We start from the raw sequence: 19457 nt of genomic DNA on the forward strand, positions 1-19457 counted from the left end.
ACCACTAATTCAAAGTGATATAAGTACTTCGGTGATTCCATTGTTATTAGGACACCTAATTAAATGCAAAGCACCCGAGAAAAGCAACATTTGGGCTTGTAAATCTACAGCATGGAGCCGGGAGAAGTTGCCAGTGTCCTTGGTACCTCCAGGGCTCAGGGATATCCCATGTAAGGGAGTGCCTTTTGGGGGACAGGATAGCTCATGTAGCTCGCAGAGTAAGAGTCTCCTGTGTGGGGGCGGATGGGCGTTCAGAAAGGGGGTCTGACTCCACTTCCAGCAGATAAGAAAGGCCTCCCAGAGGTGAGGATGTCCTCATGAATCAGTGATGTCATCATCATGGCAGGTGCCATATATGGAAATCTACTTTGCCCCAGCTCCCCGGCTCATCTCTCACCCCCACATTGGCAAGGATCATGGTCCCTCTTGAACAGACAAGGAAACTGAGGTTCAGAGGGGGAGCCCAGCCCGAGGTCACAGGGCGTGTGAGTGCCCAGCCTGTCTGATTCCAGCAACTCCTCCCTCCCACCAGGACGTCCTGATGCTGGCAGGGGTGCCTGAGAGCAGGAAAGGACTCTGAGTCTGTTTGGGTGGGTGGACAAGCATTCGTAGTTCTCAGGCTGAGCTTCCAGGTGTCGGCAGTGAATTGAGGGTATTTCAGGGGGAGGGTCTGTTCTGTTCCCTCTCCGTGACCTCAGTTGTGGGGAGCACAAGCAGGTTGGACCCTTCATCTCCACTGGGCCTCTTTGCTATCCTGGGGAACACATCTGCCCTGTGCTTGGGGCTTAACCCTTTGTGCAGGCAGGTTCAGGACCAGCCAGGGCCAAGCCAGAGGGAATCCTCAGCTACCAGCCTGCCTAGCAGCCCCCCTGAGACCCGTGGGCTTTGTTCTTGCCGGGCTGGCATTCGGGTTCAGACAGGGTCCCCGAGCTCCACCCCTGTGCCCAGTGAGCCAGCAGGATTGGTGGTTAGCATCCCCGTGGTCCGTCTCTGTCAGGGAGCAGCGACTTCAGCAGCTGTCACCGGTTCCCATGGGCATGATCACCTCTGCTGTATGAGTCACTCTAGATGAGGTCCTGGATTTACATTTTTGTGGTTGATCTTCACAATACCTTTTGAGCGGATACGGGGCTCCCCACATCACTTATGTGGAAACAGGCTCAGAGAGGGTCAGGGGCTCACTCAGGGTCACCAGCTGGGATGTGATGGTGATGGGATTTAAACCCCTGTTGATTTACCTCCACAGCCCCTGCACGTCTGTGCCATGTAAGACCCTTCCCCTGTGTCCTCTGCATGCTTCCCTCCCCTGCACCCCTACATAAGACCATAGATATGTGTAGGACATCTCCACTGGGGCCACCTTGCAGACATTGCCTTGTCTCTGCCTCACAGCGCTGTGAGGTTGGTGCTGTGTTTATCCCCATCGTATGGGTGTGAAGACTGAGGCTTAGGGGATTGGAGTCACTTGTGCAGGAACCCACAGCTTGGTGGTGGCGGTTCCAAAATTGGCCGTGGGACCATCCAGCTTCAGAACCTCCCATCTTAGTTCGTCACATGGGGTTCCTGCCAGGCTCTCTGCCCGCCTCTGCTCTGGTGCCCCAGCACTGGGGAGACCTCGCTCCCAGGACATCCCCTTCTGTTGTGGCTGGCTGCAGACTGTCCTCCCTTCCTGAAGCCATAGCTATTCCCTGGTCACTTCTTAGACCTGCGGCTCCCGTGGCTCCTGGGGCCTCACTGAACTAAGAGGCTTTTTTGTCCTGTGATGACTTTTTTTTTTTTAACATTTATTTATTTTTGAAAGACCGAGATCGAGTACAAACGGGGGAGGGGCAGAGAGAGAGGGAGACGCAGAATCCAAACCAGGCTCCAGGCTCTGAGCTGTCAGCAAAGAGCCCGACGCAGGGCTCAGATCCACAAACTGTGAGATCATGATCTCATGATCTGAGCTGAAGTTGGATGCTTAGCCGACAGAGCCACCCAGGTGCCCTTGTCCTGTGATGACTCTTAAACACAGCAGGGAGTGGGTAGGCTTATCCCTTCCCAGGGGCACTGGTCCTCAGCAAGGGGGCTCTGGTTCAAGATACCCCCTTGGAGGAAGCAGCAGCCAGAAAGGTCAGGCAGTCTGCCTTCCTCTGGCTTACCCACTAGCACCACGGTTTGGACTGTTCTAGATGCAGAAGGTCAAAGAGTGGGTGGTGTGGGAGCCGCCAGCGGCAGATGGGCAGGCTTCCCTCTGTAGGTTTCTCCCCGAGTCTCAGCGCACCGTGGCTAAGACCCAAGATGCCTACGTCTAATTTTGGTTTCATGTCTTACTACCCGTGTAACTTGGATCAGGTCACTTTTCTCAGTGCCTCTGTTTCCTCATCTGTAAAGCAGAGATAATCCCAGGACTTCTTCACCATTTGTTAACCGAGATGAAAGAGATGAAAAGAGTCCGTATATTAGAACAGTCCCGGCACATAAAAAGCAACTTCAGTGTTTCTTCAGTAAATAAAAGAAATGAACACTGAGGCGATCGAACCATCCCGATCTATGTTTCCTGATGCAGAGAAGGGTAAGAACCCAAAGAGTGTATGGTGGCCCTGATGTGGCACACGCCAGGAGGAGGCGTCACTGGGCCCACTGAGTGCCAAGGATGCCGTAACAGTTTGTCATTATTAAGAACAGTAATGATGACCATGTCTTGATAGCTGTTACAGGCCAGCCACTGTGCTGAGTGTTTTGTTAGTGGATTGAAATCTGCCTGCCAATCCTGTTAGCTCCATTTTGCAGATGGGAAAACTGGGGCGTGGAGGTTGGGCAGCTGGTGGCTCAAGTCACACAGCAAGGAGGTGCCTGACCGGACAGCCCTGGCTCCTGGCTCGTTCCCCACAAGCCTGCCTTTTTTTAAGACATTTTCTTTCTAACGTTTATTTATTTTTGAGAGAGACAGAGAGCGAGCAGAGAGAGGCAGAGAATCCCAAGCAGGCTCTGTGCCATCAGCGCGGAGCCCGATGCGGGGCTTGAACACAAACCAGGAGATCATGACTTGAACTGAAATCAAGACTCAGAGGTCCAACTGACTGAGTCACCTGGGTCACTCCCAGCCTACCTTTTCACTCTGGCTTGGTCCATCTGAGTCCTGAGCAGTCGTCAGCTCGAGCTGCCATTACAGAAGACCACAGACCGGGTGGCTTGGACAACAGAAATATATTGTCACACGGTCCTGAACAGTGGAAGTCTGAGATCACAGTGCCAGCACAGTTGGGTTCTGGTGAGAACCCTCTTCCTGGCTTACAGACAGCCACCTTCTCTCTGTGTCCTCACGTGGTGGGGAGACAGAGATTTCTCTTCCTGTTCTGTCAGATTAGGTCCCTATAACTTTATTTATTAACCTTAATTATCTCTTAAAGACCCTGTGTCCAGCTGTAGTTGTGTTGGGGATTAAGAGTTCACCATACAGGGGCGCCTGGGTGGCTCAGTCAGTTAAGTGTCCGACTTTGGCTCAGGTCATGATCTCGCAGTTCGTGGGTTCAAGCCCCACGTTGGGCTCTGTGCTGACAGCTCGGAGCCTGGAGCCCGCTTCAGATTCTGTCTGTCTCTCTCTCTCTCTGCCCCTCCCCTGCTCTCTCTTTCTCTCTCTGTCTTTCTCAAGAATAAATAAACATTAAAAAAAAAAAAAGATTTCACCATACAAATTGGGCAGGTCAGGGACACAGTTCAGTCCATACTAGGACCTCCCCAGTGGCCTTTTGCTGTCCCCTCCTCATTAGCTGGGACCCTCCTCCTCTCTTTGCTCAGTCACCAACCTGAGAGAAAGTTCAGAGCTGGGAGGGACAGTGAATGTGATAAAAACTCATGCTCCTGTGACAGATGGAGCTGTTGAAGCCCAGAGAAGAGAAAAGTCTTGTCCAAAGTCCTACAACAAGCCCACTTCAGATCCAGGGTCAGAACCCGGGTCCCTGCCTCCCAGCCTGGCACCTCCACGAAGCTCAGTTGGCATGCTAGTGGGCTTGCCTGAGTGTGCCTTCAAGTGTGGGCCTTCAAGTTCAGTCCAGAAGCTTCTCTGAAGCAGTGGAGAGGGCCGGATGTGACAGGGTGGCATCCCTGGGCTGGCACGTGATGTGATCTCCCAGTGTGGCACACCCTGGCCTCAGTACCTCAGAGGTGGGAGTGATCGTGATGATCCCCTTGCCAGAAGGCTCCCCCTTATGATAACACAGAGAGGCACGTTGAACCGCTCTGTTCAAGAGATGTCAAGGCTTCATGCCTTGGCCTGCCACCTGTCTTGTGTGTGGCCCTGGGCAAGTCCCAGATGTTCTCTGGGCCACAGTGTGCCCCCCCATAAAGGAGGTTCGGTGGTCTGTGCCCTCCCTCCCCACCTCAGTATTGAGCTCATTGCCTTGAGAATGTTTTCTGGTATTTGCAGAGCCACGTGGAAGCCAGAATGGTAAGGTCTGAGTGAGGCTTTTGGCTTGTGGTCTCCCGTCCGTGAGATGGAACAGGGAGGGGCTTGGATGACTCTTCAGCCCTTCCGCCAAGGAGGGAAGGGAACAGCACTGGGCACTTTGTACCCATCAAGCCACTTAAACCCTTGCTGTCCAAAGTGCAGGTCGAAGACCAGCAGCATCGGCCTTGCTGCACGCTTGGTAGAAAAGCAGAATCTCAGGACGCCTGGCTCACGGTTTGTGAGATTGAGCCCCGTGTCAGGTTCTTTGCTGTCAGCTCGGAGCCTGCTTGGGTTCCTCTCTCTCTCTCTCTCTCTCTCTCTCTCTCTCCCTCCCTCCCTCCCTCCCTCCGCGTCCCTCCCCGTCCCTCCCCTGCTCATGCTCTTCTTTCCCTCTCAACAATAAATAAACATGAAAGAAAGAAAGAAAGAAAGAAAGAAAGAAAGAAAGAAAGAAAGAAAGAAAGAAAGAAAGAAAGAAAAAGAAAAGAAGAAAGAGAGAGAGAAAGCAAGAACAGCAGAGTTTTAGGCTAAACCCCAGACCTGCTGATTGATGTGCGTATCAAACCTGGAGAAGAACTGATTTCAACCACCCGTAGCTGCCCTCGTAGGTTTTTTTTTTTTTTTTCCAACGTTTATTTATTTTTGGGACAGAGAGAGACAGAGCATGAACGGGGAAGGGGCAGAGAGAGAGGGAGACACAGAAGCGGAAGCAGGCTCCAGGCTCCGAGCCATCGGCCCAGAGCCCGACGCGGGGCTCGAACTCACGGACCGCGAGATCGTGACCTGGCCGAGGTCGGACGCTTAACCGACTGCGCCACCCAGGCGCCCCTCGTAGGTCTTTTCTAACCCCAGTTACAGGAGTTACTGGGCACATTTAGACCTCTTTAGATCTGTGAAATGAGTGGCGTTGGAGCCATACTAGCCCAATGATTTTCAAACGGTGTTCCTTGGAGCCCTGGGGTTCCCTGGAGGACCCATAAGGGCCGCCATGGGTGCCGGTGCTTCAAGGTGAGATTCACGGAGAAGTGGGTCTGTCACTAAACATTTTGCGACCCCCTGGGCTGGTGGGCTCCCAGATAGGTCTGGGGGCTGGCACGGGGTCCACGCTGAACAGACTCTCTTCTTTCCCAGGGAGCGCTTGAAGCGCAGCCAGAAGAGCACCAAGGTGGAGGGGCCCGAGCCCGCGCCGGCCGAGGCCTCCCTGAGTGCCGAGCAGGGAACGATGACGGAGGTGAAGGTGAAGACAGAGCTACCTGATGACTACATCCAGGAGGTGATCTGGCAGGGGGAGGCCAAGGAGGAGAAGAAGGTGGTCGGCAAGGACGGGCCAGGCGACGTGCCCGCCGAGATCTGCGTGGTGATCGGTGGCGTTCGTAACCAGCAGACCCTCGGTGAGTGCCTCTCCGTGAGGGTCAGGGCCGGGACCCGGGCGTGGGGTCAGAGTCCTGGAGAGAAGAGTCTTGCCTGTCCGTGGCTGAGAGAACCTTAGGTGGCTCTGCTTTGCCCTTGGGGAAGGACGTAGGCTCCTTAGACCTGCCTCTTGCTTGGACAGTTGTAGTCTGGACCTCTTCTTTCCTTCCCTGACATGCAGAGCCCTATCCGTGCTTTAAGACTTGCTCGGGTCAGATGCCCGGAACTTTCTGTAGGTGTGGCAGATCCCTCATGGCGTGGGGCTCCCGTGCCCCAGGTAGGTCTAGCACCGCCACGTTGCTCGTTGTCCTAAATGCCTGTCTGCATTTATTTTCTCCTTGGCTTCACCGCGGGCTCCTGCAAGCAGCTCCCAGTGCACGTCCTGCTTGGAACAGGCCCCCTCGGGACCGGACTCGTGACAGACTGGCACCTTCCCCTGTCTCTTCTGGTCTGGGTCAGGTTCAGAGGAGCTCTGTGGAAATGAGTTTCTTAGAAATTCTCTCTCCCCCCTCACTTTCCAGCGGGAGCCAGGGGATTCCCCTCAGGGCCACCTGCACCCGGCGGGGCTCACAGACCCGGATGCCCGCGAGGCCTCCCCCAAAACACACACAGAGGGGCTCGGTCCTCAGCTGCCGCCGGAACTGGGTGGGAGACGGGCTCGGTGTAGACGTGCCACACGCCAGAAGTGAGAAATCTGAGGTGAATTCTTTTGGCTTTAAATGTTGGCAACTAATCTGACTTTTGAAATCTGCCAAGCAAAACAAACCTGTCTGTGGGTCGGAGTCACTCCGAGGCCACAGGTTTGCAAACCCTGGTCTGTGAAGTCCGCGTGCCTCACCTGCCATGGAGGACTTGTCTCGCCTGTTCCCAGACTTCCCTTCGCATCCGCGCTGCTCCACGTTTCCCGTGCTCGGTGTGTTCTTAGACGCTGCCCCCCCCCCCTCCCCTCTGCCTGTCCTTCCTGGTCCAGCTCTGGCTCACTTCCTCCTGACTTCTGGCTCACGTCCCATGTCTGGCACACAGGGCCTTGTGCAGAGATTCCCCTGTTGCGTGTCCCCAAGTTTATGCTCAAGTCCTGTTGCCTTTTCTTCCCAGCTGCCGAGGCTCAACCTCGTGTTCCCTTTCCCGGCTGTTCTCTGCGGTTCCTTGTGACCCTGTCAGCCCCATCTGGGTCGTTGCGGCATCCCACTGACAGCCATGCCTGTGTGTCTTTCTGCCCTCACCTGCCCTCTACTCTGGCTGCCAGGGGCCTTGGCAAAAACAAATCAGTGACCATGTCACTCCCTGCTAATAAACTTGGGGTTTCCCACTCCGCTGTGTCAGGTCAAGGCCATAGTATCGAGATCCTCTGTAACCTGATCCCTCTTTCCTATTTACAATCTTTTTGGACCTTTCGTTCTAGCACACTCTGCCTTTATGCAGCATTTCTTGCCCTTTGCTCATACCGTTCCCTCTCCCTGGAAAGCCTTTGTCCATTTCCACATGCCCAAATCCAGCCCATCTTTGAAGGCCGGCTCCTGTGCCGCCACCTTCCAGAAACTTTCTTGAATCTCTTCTGGTCAGAGTTCCATTTATACCCTACCCCTCACGTGAGTACTTCCCGTTATTTATTTTAAAAAATTTTTTTTAAGTTTATTTACTTATTTTGAGAGAGAGAGAGGTGGAGAGAGAATGCCAAGCAGGCTCTGCGCTGTCAGTGAAGAGCCTGACGCAGAGCTCGAATCCACAAACCTAGGACATCATGACCTGAGCCGAGATCACGTCGGATGCTTAACCGACTGAGCCACCCAGGCGGCTTTCCCATTATCTATTTTAAATTAGAGGGGCCTTGCCTGTGCCTACCTCTGCCACGAGACTAGGAGCCCCTGGACTTTTCTGACCCGTGCCTCTGTGCTCCCTGCTCCCACCCCACAATGCCTAGTAGGTACTGGCTTCTAGGGAGCAGTGTTGACATTGGGGCCATAACTGTCAGGATGGGGCTAAGTTATGCCTCCGTAACAAACGAGCCTGAGAGTGATGAGATCTTAGTAGCTCAAAACCACAAAGGTTTATTTCTTAAGTCATATTACGTGCCCATTGTGGGTCATCTGGGGCCTCTGCTCTGGACCCAGGCTAAAAGCAGCTATTGTATGAAATGCTGCCAGCCAAGGGACAGAGGGAGAGAAAGCTCTGGAGAGATTCACACTAGCTATTACCTGCTACAGCCCAGAAAGGAGAAAAGTTAAGTTCCCTCCCTGTCATTGGCCTCATTAGTCACATGGCCCCTCCCAATCTCAGGTGGCCGGGAAATGCCATCATCCCTCATGACAGAATTGGAATGAACCAGAAGTATTTGGTGAAGAGCAGGAGTAACTTAGCTCAGTGCCCAGTGGAAGAAGGGGCTTATCAGGAGCCCATGTCCTTCTTCCCTCAGTATTCACTCTCCCAGAGCCAAGGCCAGTGTTAGCCACTAGTGTTAGCTACCCCAAGAGAGGGTGTGCCCTTCCTCACTTTGGGATGTGTGTTTTGAGACTCATGGGGCCCAGTAGATATATATATGTGTCTTCACCCGGAGACGGCCAGTGAAGGGTAGTTGTATCTGAATCTTGGGCTGGAGCCAGCAGCCAGGATTTGGTGGGGAAGGCCTATAGCAGCCATGCTAGGCAAGTGTTGGGAGGAGTCCTCCCTGGGCCAGCTGCCTGCATAGCAAGAGGCCCCACGGCCTCGTGCCAGCCTCTGACGGTGATTTCCAACTCAGCGGCTGCTCAGCAGCAGGGTCCTTGGCCTTGCTGTGCCTTAGTGTCCTCTTCTATCCAGTGAGGCATGCTCCCTGTCCTGCCCACCTCATGGGTGTGCAAATCAAAAGAGGCGGGTGGAGGAGGACAGCATTGTGCAGAGAGAATGAGCTTGGGTCTTCAGTCTGGAAGTGAATCCGGGCTCTCTGACCTAATAGCTGTCGGACCTCAGGCAGGCTACTTGACCTCTCTGTGCCTCAGCTCTCACAATTGCAAATTCCTGGGGTTCCGTGAAGATTCGATACGATGATGTACATAAAGCACTCAGCATTGTACTTCGTAAATGATTTGCTATTATTATCAGTAGTATTAGCGTGACTCTTCAAGGGGGAAGAGTACCTCTTTGAAGTACCACTTCAAGGGGGAAGAGTGGTAATAGTTTCTGCTTTTTTCTAAAGCCTAAGAAATAAGCCAGTGTGGTGTAGAAGAAAAAAATGGGGTGGGGAAAAAGGCTGGCACTGGATGAGGTGTCAGAAGACATGGGCTCTAACTGAGCGTCTAATTTGAGTCTCCATTTTCTCATCTGAGGACTGGACAGGGCAATCTGTCCTATCCCTGGGGCCCCTTCTAGTCCTCCCTCCCTAGAATCCAGGGACATTTCTAAGTAACCTGCTTTTGGCAAACTCTTCACAAAAAAGGAGTAAAGTCACAAGTCAGAGGAGTAAAAAAGAGAAAAAGGAATAAAGCCACTCCCGCAAGTCGGGAGTGGAGCCGCCATTTTGGAGCCTGTACTGTCGCAGGGCCTGGGAGCACTTCCTGCTCGTTACGGAGGCTCATCTCGCATCCATCAAGGCAGACCTTCCTCCTCGAGGGTGTAGTTTCTACCGACGGTCAGGCTCAGAGAAATCTGGTTTGGCCTCAGTGCCAGGAAAGAAAAGCATTAAAAAAAAATCAAATAGTTAGAATTGAGCTTTTTGAATTCATCTCCTCTCAAGACAACAACTAGATTTTGTCTTGTGGGCCAAGTAATTGCTGCTGTTTATAAGGAGTCCTGTATTCACCATTCTAAAGGGTGGCATGATTGATTATTGATGTCTGCCATGGACATGGAGATGGTCAGGGGGGTAGACGTGCCATAGATTTGACCCTCCTTATCCCCTCATTTTATAGAGGGGCAAACAATTCTACAGAAAGGAAGAGTTGCCCTGGGCCACACAGCAAGTCAGTGATGTTTCCTTCCACTTCCTGAAGGGTCCATCCCCCTCACAGCAAACCCCTCCCACCTGGAAGGAAAACAAGGAGGGAAAGCCCTCTCAGGGATGTGGCCAGGGGCAGAATGCCGGTTAGAGCCATCCCTTTAAATGTGCACCTGCCACGGCGTGCATTCCGTGCCCCGGTGGCCGTGTGTCGTGGAGTTAACGTGTTCCCCCGGCACTTGGCAGAGAAGCATGAGGTTCTGCAGAGCCAAGGGCCTCCGGAGCGCCCTGCTCACCCAGCCGCGCTCGGGGCTCAGAGCCGGCCTCTGTAGCCGAATAGAATAGCGTCCCTGTTTGGTCACTCCGTGCTGTGCCATGCGGGAACCTCCCGTTTGCCTTTCCTCTGAGCTCCATCCCCCCTTGTCCCCACCCCCGGGTCCTCACTGGTCCTGTAACTGCCATCAAACAAACAGTGTTCCCAATGACACAAACATCATCTGAGGCACTTCCCATGGAGGAGCTGGGGCTTGGACACGTGCGTGGCACTTGGCAGCTTCCCAGGCTGGGAGAGTCGGGAGGGGCATCCGTGCCCAGGAGGCTGGCTGCCAAGCTTGCAGTGTCGGCTGCCGTTTCCCAGCTGCCCAGAAGTTCCCCGTGCTGAGAAAGATATCTCTCACTCTTAGAAAGAACGCCACTGCCACTGGAGCCAGTGTGGGGAAACTCGGGGGTTTTCAGCAAGAAGAGCAGAGATCGTAATATTGAACTTGATGACTTTATTGGATAAGACCAGAAGTGAAAGGAAGTGAGGCAACAGATTCCCGTTTCCACCTGTCAAGCTGCATGCGGACCTCTGCACAGCAGCCCGAGGAATGGTAGAGCCACACTTGAGGTTTCAAGAACACCATGGAGAATTCTGAACACAAGGTATTCCCGTTGTTACGCCTCGGTCCACAGTCGTGGCAGGCATTGCTAATTGGTCCCTGCACACTGTAACAGTGCACTTCAGAATCCTTCTCAACACAGTGCTCACCAAGACGTCACTGCCAGTCAGCCAGAGTTGAAAACTACGAAGTGGAAACCTGCTTGCCCTTCTTGTCCTAGATGGTAAAGAGGAGGCAAGCGGAGTTTACAACAGCCAGGACATTCAGTCCCCGGAACATTTCCTGAGAGATAAGGATGCTCAGATGCCATGATCTTCGTGGTCAGAACGTACTACCAAGCAGTGGGTGCTCTTCTCTGTGGGGTGGGAGCATCGGCCCTTAATCCTGGGGAAGTTGCACATGAGGGAGCCCAGGAGGAGTAGCAGGTGCAGGAGCCCATGAAGGGAACAAGCACCCCGATGGGCTCTCCTCAGATACGGGGTGTGGGCCAACCAGATTATATCCAGAGAGTTCATTCTTGGCGTGGGGAGGAGCCCCAAAGAAGAGCTAAGGGCTCTTTGTCCTGGGGAGGAAGAGACTGGGAGCAGGGCCAGTGGGGGTGTGGGGGAGATGATGGGGGATAAGTATTCACAACTTGAAGCATTTGAGAGGGAGGGGAAGGAGCGGACACATTCTTTAGAATGTTGAGCTCCAACCGATACAGGGCCGTCACCAGGAGGTGATTTCAGCTCTGTAAAAGGAAGGCGTCTGTGACTGTGGGAACTGTTTAGAACTGGTTATAGGCCTGTGAGGGAGAGAGTTCTGTCCTGGAAATCTCTGGACGGGATGCAGGAGGCACAGTGAAGGCTCAGATGGGGGACTACATGGATGTTTCTAGGCAGTGAGCTTTGAGCATCAAGGGGTAGAGGTGTTTGCACACGTGCAGGGTTGCCCGGGGAGGAGGCGCAGGGAAAGGAGGCGGCGGCTCAGCCACGGCTCTGGAAGGAGCAGGCCATCGTTCAGACACGGCCATACGGGTTTTGGTCTGTGACAAACCCAGGCAGGGGTGCCAGGTCCCGCTCCGTGGCTCCAGCTGATAGTTTCCTGTTTCAGTAGGTTGTTGGCAAGGCTTTGTACCTGAGCCTGCCAGAACCAACACTCAGCTCTTTGCCACAGCCACCAGGGAAGCGGGGCAGAGAGTAGGGGAGTTCTGGCTGCCCTCCCGGGCACGTCTTATCTCTGCAACTGGCTCTTCATCTGCTGGTTCAAGGTGGGCAGGGGTCCTAGTTAGAGCGTCCCCGTGGGAAAGGGCCCCCGGACTATAATCCAGGAGACCCAGGACCTGCCCCGCTGTGGAGTCTTGGACAGGATCCTTAACCTCTCTGGGCCACACTGTCTTCATCGATCGGTGGGTGTAGTGACATCCGCCTGTCTTTCCAGTAGACTTGTTGGGGGCAGAGTGAAGTAATAGGTATGAAAGCGTTTTTACGCGGGAGACCCAAAATGCAAAGCAGATACCAGCAGTATTAGCTGAAGTCTCAGGACATTGACATACCTGGGGTTACATCTGGAGAGACAGGAACCAAAAAGGCCACTGGCTTTCCAGCTTCTTTTTGTTCATTACCTCCCAGAAGAATTTTGAGAAATCGTACATTCTTTCATATTTTTGAGTTGACGTCTCACATTTTTATCCAGAGTTTAGATAATTTCAAAGGATATAATTTCTGGAGTATTGTGTAAAAAAAAAAAGTGTCATTTTGGAAATATAACCGTGAAACCATTGTTTTAAATGTATCCGAGAGAATCCAAACCCACTGCGGTTTGATATCTGCCATCATCCATTTTAAAAACATACGAACAAGCTCGTCTTTAACAGTCAGAAATTTTACATCTTTCCTTTCTCTCCTTGAACTCATATTTCCAGTCCACTTCCCTCGCAGGATTTTATCCTAATGTAATATATTTTTTATGCTTGAGAGTCTTTTATTGATCACTGTTTTACAGTCATCTCCCACAACAAGATGTACATAAATTGAAATAGAAATTTCTTAAAAATTTTGTTGGGGTCATAAAACTGTACTTTTTAAAACATCCCCCCCCCCGATCGAGTTATTATTAGTATACAGTTTGTCAAAAACAAATTCAGATAAACAGTAAATGTAAAAATAAACAATTAATTGAAAATGCACCTCTTAATGAAATGGATGGGGCTTCATTTCTTTTTCAATTGGCTGCTGTTTCAGTGAATTAGTATTTCTTCTTGTTGCACGAGACAACATTCAGCTTTCATTTAACTCCTCTGTTTTGGTTTCCATACGCGGAAGTACTTAGAAAGCTTAATCACATACATAAGGCACCAGGGATGGATGGAGTTTTGAGCGTCACTCAATTTTTGGAACTCTTTCCAAATTGTGTACTGAAAATTGCACGGGGTCTGTCATCAGACGCTGTTGTTCATGGTTTCTCTGCTGACAGCCCCATTAGATGCTTCTTCAGTTTTGCTAAGAGCAAAGGATTGGGAATCACCTGATTCACCGAAGGCCTTGCTCCCTAGATTTCACCCACTTTCTAGGTCTGCTCTTAAACTCTTTGCTTGGAGCCTTGAGGTGGGCAGCCCCCATGGGGGGGGCACCATGGTGGGATGGGGGACGAAGGAACCACCTTGTTTGTAGTGCATAAGGGTGGGGTCAGGAGGGAAGTAGGAAGGAGGGCCAGCTGCGTGGGGCCTCCCCAGCCACTGCCACGTCTCCAGCACGTTGAATTTAGGGAAGAATACATTTGAAAGTTGATGATTGGGGTATTGACTCTCTTAAAACTGACTGCTCATGTATCCCCAGGTGATTTGTACTCTGCTTGGAAGACCCCGGACCCAAGGACATTTGGTCTGAGTCCAAGCCCTGAGAGGCTCAGGAAACCCACTTGTCCATGATTTACTACCTCTTCAGGTCCTTTGTCCCCCAGTAGGCTGTGGGCCCAACTCATGCTGGGTCCCGGAACCAAGAGGGCTGGGTGTTCCTTGGCACTCCCACCCCCTTGAGACCCCTCTGGTCTCAGCTGGCCTCACCTGACCTGTCCCATCCTCTCGGGAAAGGAACCAGGCTTTCTGCCAGGTGCTTCTGGAAAATGCTGGAAAGGTGCTATTATTCGGCACCTGTGGCTTCTTGTGTCAGTAGCAACAGCAGGGTTGGGGAGAGGTAGGGGCTTGGCTCCCTCGTGCTGGCATGCTCTATCAGCTGCTCCTGGCAGCCGTGATAGGGGATAGGGGACGCCAGGGGTCCTGTGGTAGGACCAGACATGGCGCCGGGGTGGGGGTGGGGGCGGGATCTGCTTCCCGGCAGCACTTGGGGGGAGCCCCGGGACTGAAGGGGAATCACCTTGGCGTCTGGAGGTGACCTGGTGTCGTGCCTGAAGGCTGGCCAGACGTTAGCTGTGGGTAGCCCCGACCGTGGGCCATCTGGTCCCTAGAATTTTCATGTGCATCACCGAAATGGGTATTGAGTTGTCCCAACCACACGAGGACTTCTGGAAGGATGGAGGATGGGCATGAGACCTGACTGCAGTCGGCAAATGGTGCATGTTAACAGGCATCATTTCTTTTTGGTGCTTTCCCAGAGGTGTGGTGGTCACACACGTAGGTTCTGGATCAAGGTCGATCTGGGCAGCCTTTGGCCGTATGTGTCCCTCCAGCCCTCGCTTCCTTCATCTGAACAGTGGGGATGATAATCACCTGTCTTACTGGGTGTGTGATGGGGAGCTGAGCTGATGTGTGCCGAGGCACGGAGTCCACACCCTGCCCTCTCTGGCTGTGTGAGCTGGGCACGTCGCCGCACACCCGGCCAGCTTCTGCTTCCTCACCTGTGCGTTGGGCTCAGAGGCCAAGCCTGTGCGGAGACGTGAGAGAGGCTCGAATGAAAAGTGTTAGAGCACCTGGCATTTAGTAGACCATGATGGTGATGACAAAAGGGTAGCTGGGGAACCTGCAGAGTGAGGAAGCTTACCTGGCAGAGAGTCAGGCATCTGGCCAGGACGGTCTGAGCTGAGAATCCCCCGGAAGGCTGGTCAGGGCCCCATGCGCCACACTGGGGTATGCAGTGGCTGTGGGCTGGGGGACATAAGACCACGGCATACGCGGGGCATGGTCTCCCTGTAGGCTCATTTTGCTGGAAAGCTTCTGGGGAGAAGCATTATAACCATACTGCGAATAATGTTATGTTATATTAAGTCAGAGAATAGAGAAAACAACACTTTGGGGGGATTTGGGCCTGTAGCCGCTGCTTTCTGCCATAGGCCAGCCTCCCAGCGGAATGTGTGGATGTCCCCTGCCAGGACAAGTTCTTTAGTGAAAACGTAGACAGCACGATCGTGGTCACCCTTCCGTGTTCCGATGGAGAAGCCAAGGCCCCGGGAGCTCAGGTGACTGGCTGACCTGAGACTTGGAGCCCCTCCTCACCTGGCTCCTTCCCCACCCTTCCAGGCACCCCCAACTTTAAGGGCTCTTTCTGATTTCTTACGTAATTCAGATGGAAAAGCGCCCGAAGGCAGCCCCCACGGTGGATCTGTGCGAAGCCGCTATTCAGGGACCTGGATTTTTGACCAAGCGTTGAGATATGCATCTGGTACGTGAGGGCTGAGGGGCAGGAGGACCTGACTGGGGCCGGCATGAGGGTGGGGGCACGGCTGGACATCGCCGCCACCTGCAGACCCCTGATAAGTTGAACCTGCTATAGCATCTGCAGGGCCGTGAGGGGCCGCCCTCCTCCACCCTGTCGCTGCCACAGGGCAGCAAATCTGAGCCCGCCAGGGGCCCTGGAAGACTTGGCCGTTAGAGGGACGACAGAGCACGTGGAAATCGGGAAATCGGGAACATTCTGGCTGCACTTGCTATGGGCTGCAACTCTGAAACAGGCCAGGGGTATAAAGGAGTTCTGTGGCCAAATGCGTTAGAAGAGCTTGGGTTAAACCGTCAGGTTAGTGCAGGACCTCTCCCAAGTTCCCGTGCACTGCACCTCCCCAAGACGGCCATGCCTCCCACCAGCTTGACTGTGGGTCTCTCTTTCCCGGGGTGCGTTCAGGAAGTTGGGTTGTAAAGAACTTTGGAAAATGCTGATCGTCACAGCAGTTTCTCTGTACTGAATGCTGGCTTTGTACTGGGTACTGTGCTCTAAGTAGCCACAGTATTATTGCTCATAGCCGCCCCCCGAGGTGGGTGCCATTTTCCTGTGTTCAGAGAGGAAGCCCGAGGCGTGAGTGTTTCCATGACTTGTCCGGGGCCTCTTGCTGCTTATGTGGTCAGCCAGGATTTGAGCCCAGGTTTGCTGGCACCACTGCCCAGTGGGGCTGCCACTCTGGTGCCCTTGCCTCATGACTCACCCTCCAGCTGTCTGCACACCAAGCCTCTCTGCAGACACAGCACCTGAAGCCTGAGGTCTTAGGGTGAGTGGCGGTGAGGAGGCAGGCAGGACCTTGAACTCAGTCCTAGGAGTGCACTGGGCGAGGGCCCCGCTCTGCCCTGGGGAGCCAGGCGAGGATGTAAGACTGATGACCGTACCCGCTGTGATTCTGTGTGGGTTGAGATCCATGAGCAAGGCTGCACAGATCCTCAGCTCCCTCTATGGGTTGAGGGAAAACCCCATGAAGCCGGTTGGGACCTGGCCTGCTTGTGAACAGAATCAAAGGGGGTTGGCAAGTGGGGGGACCCGTTGCAGCCTGCAGTTATTACACAGCTTGAAAAAGTCTTTAGGTCATTGACTGCAGTTGGAGGAACTGAGGCCCAGGGCTGTGGCAGGGCTGGGGCATAGAGACCTCACCTGGAAGCGGGTTAAGTCTGAACCAAGTCTTTCCTTGTCAGAGGCTGTGACCTCAGTCCTCTGGGGAGAGACTCCACCTTCCCTGGGGCACCTTTCATCCATCTCCCCCTTTCCTTCCGCCTCTTCTGTTCACTCCCCTGACCTAGGGTCCTGCACTGGGCCCACCACGTCCTGCACTTGACTGTGGTAACCCCATCACCCTGCCCGTCCCCTTGCCTAGTGGCCTGTCTGCTTCTTGGCAGACAGAGGGCAGCGATCACTCACACTCTCGCTCACGGCTGGGGCTCCGGTGCCGGGCATGTTTAAGATGCTCCATAAATTCTCAGTTGGTTGAAGGGAAACTGGCAGAAACTGTTGAAGAGTGGGTCATAGCCAGCCATAGGAGGGGAGTCAGGGTCATTATTACTCGGGGACAGATGAGGAGAACAGCAGGACACTGTGAATTTATTGAGCCCCCCCCCCCCCCATTGTGTGCCAATCACGGGGCTAAAAACGAAGAAATACACAACTGGATCTTTGCTCCACATATGTGTATTTTCCCCTGTGAGACCAGGGTAACACATAGAAAACCAATGGATGACAGACTGCTAAGTTCCATGCTGGTGTTGGGATGACAGCGTCCCCTTTAGTGACCCACAGGAGTGCGGTGGCGAGGCTGTCAGTGTGGTAGCCGGCTCACATGTGGTGTCTTATTAATCCTGACCTCAGTCATGAGGTGTAGGAATCTTGGTCTTGTGTTACAGGTGAGGCAGCTGAGGCTCGGACCAGAAGAGGGATGTGCCTGAGATCAGCCGGGGGGCGGGGGGGGGGGGGTGTGGATGGCGGAACGGAGCTGACAGTCTCCAAGCTCAGTGCTCTTGTGACTTAATACCTGGCGTTTACACGTAAACAGGCCTCTGCCCCCAGGAGGGGCTGAAGACAATAGGAACTGGTGATGCCTACACTCACCGAACACTTGAGGTTTCTTCAGTCTTCACTCGATGCTGTTGCATTGTCCACACCTTACCCAGGAGGACACTAAGGCTCAGCCAGTAAATGGTAGAGTGGAGATTCCTTCCCAGGCCTGCCTTACTCTGAAACCAGTGCTTCCCGTACCTCGTTGCTGGGAGTCAGAATCCTCTGAGGACCCTTTTGAAAAAGGCAGGTTCCTAGGCCCTTAGCCCTAGCCATTCCAGCGCACTTACCCGGAGTGGGGCCAGGGCCTCTACTGGTGCGAGCTTCCTGGCCATTCTGTTGGGAAGGATGCGGCCTGAGCCCAGGTGCTAGCGGGCCTATGTGAGGGATTGGGCAGGGCCTCTGCTCGTGGGGCCCCTGCCAGGCTAGGTCTGAGGGGCTCTGCTTGGCTTCCTGCCATGGGCCTTTCCCGTGTGCTCCGTGTGGGTGGGCTCCACTTTGACCTGTCTGAAATGCCTGCTGGCAACTCGGCCGTTTCAGTCTACCCACTCCCCGGAAAAGGGCCCTGCAGAGGGCTGGAGTCAGGCAATCATGCCGTGTCGTTGTCCGCATGCCCGAGAGAACAAGAAAGCTGCTCCGCCTCCCGGTGTTCTGTGCTCTCCCCGGAGGGCACATCCGTGGGAGGGCTGGGCGCTTCCTAGGGGGATCGTGGGGCCACCCCTGTGAGGTGGGTACTTACAGCCCCTTGACACGTGAGCAGACTGAGGTTTAGTGTGTCTAAGGGAATTACCAAGGTCATGGTGTGGGTAGATGGCAGAAGAGGGACAGAGACCAGATCCATGTGATTCGAAGACTGTCCTCTTAACCTCTGTCCCATCCCGGTAGGGAGCGGAGGTAGAAGTTACTTGAATGCGTGTTGATTTCCTTCCGTGGATGCCATTTATTCCTTATTCTGAAAGAACACTTACGTTCATTTCCTTTTTCCTCTCAAGGAGTAAGTATGAGAGTTGCCTTCTCCGCCTTGCAGATTTGGAAACCGAGGCCCAGAGATGGAAGTGATTTGCCCAAGTTCACTTAGAGAGTTGGGGCAAAAACTTGTGAACGAGACCCTGGCCTCCCAACCTCCGGCTCAGTGCTGTTTCTGCTGGTCCTTGTTGCCCCTTTGCCTGCCGGGGACTAGACAGCCCGTTGGATGACCCCTGACCCCTTGTCACAGAGTTCATGCTGCTTGGGGACATCACTGCGGGTCCTGGGACCTCATGGTTGCACATGTTGGGTACCGACTGACCTGTCCCTTCCTTTTCTGTTGTCCAGGATCCTATGAGTGTGGAATCTGTGGCAAGAAGTACAAATATTATAACTGTTTCCAGACCCACGTACGGGCACACCGAGGTGAGTGGGGCAGGGCTGAGGGCCGCACCTCCCTGTTCTCTGTCTGGTGTTCTCCCTGGGCCCCCTTGGGGATGACCTCGGACCCCCCTCCTCCAGAGCTGCAGTCCTCTCCCTCTCTCTGCAGCAGGCGGGAGACCCAGGCGGACAGGAGAGGCCTCCTTAACTTGGGAGAGCACACAGGGCCGGTGGGGGGAGAGGGGACAGGAGGTCATGCCACCAGACTTCTGTCACCAGTGCCCCTGCCTGCCCCACGCGGGCCCACTTCCCCCCAGGATGCTTCAGTGCCGCCTGGTGTGGCGGCCCCTGCAGGGAAGGTGCCCGCGGGTCCATCTGGTGTGCTCTTCGAGGCGGCCCCGGGAGCAGGGGCGGGGCGCTGTGGCCGTTAATGAAGATGAGAGGGCTGAGGGGACGGGAGAGATGGTCCAGGAGGAAGGGCGCTGGGTCAGGGGGCACGGAGAAGGGCTGTGAGGCTGTGTGCGCTGCATCCTGAGTGCGCAGAGAGCGTCCTGGGCACACGGTGGTGGGTGGACCGCCTGCCCTTGCTCTTCTCCCTCTTTTGGCCCGGTCCGGCCATGGGTCCAGTCCGCTCACTTCCCTCTCATTTTCTCTCTCTTATAGACACTGAAGCCACCTCAGGGGAGGGAGCCTCCCAAGGCAGTGAGTATTTCCCCTCGCTCTTGTCCCTCAGGACTGCCCTCTGGGAGACACTTTGCTGTGGTTCAGGCTGTGGGGCCGGCCACAGGGTCTTTATGGAA

At 54.1% G+C, this 19457-nt stretch overlaps 1 protein-coding gene across 6 annotated transcripts in view; it reads left to right on the forward strand.

The window, feature by feature from the left end:
- Positions 1-19457, forward strand: part of ZNF618 (zinc finger protein 618) — a 184410-nt gene that overhangs the window by 113237 nt on the left and 51716 nt on the right. For 4 of the 6 annotated variants that reach the window (XM_023242604.2, XM_023242616.2, XM_023242607.2 and 1 more), the window contains exons 3-5: positions 5561-5820; positions 18625-18702; positions 19321-19359. In XM_023242604.2, the coding sequence (XP_023098372.1) occupies positions 5561-5820; positions 18625-18702; positions 19321-19359 (377 nt within the window). Of the gene's footprint in view, positions 1-5560; positions 5821-15129; positions 15226-18624; positions 18703-19320; positions 19360-19457 lie in introns of all 6 variants that reach the window. The other 2 variants (XM_023242606.2, XM_045043518.1) reach the window with 1 other exon arrangement.

This window comes from Felis catus, chromosome D4 (assembly GCF_018350175.1).
Source record: "Felis catus isolate Fca126 chromosome D4, F.catus_Fca126_mat1.0, whole genome shotgun sequence".
NCBI classification, from domain to species: Eukaryota; Metazoa; Chordata; class Mammalia; order Carnivora; family Felidae; genus Felis; species Felis catus.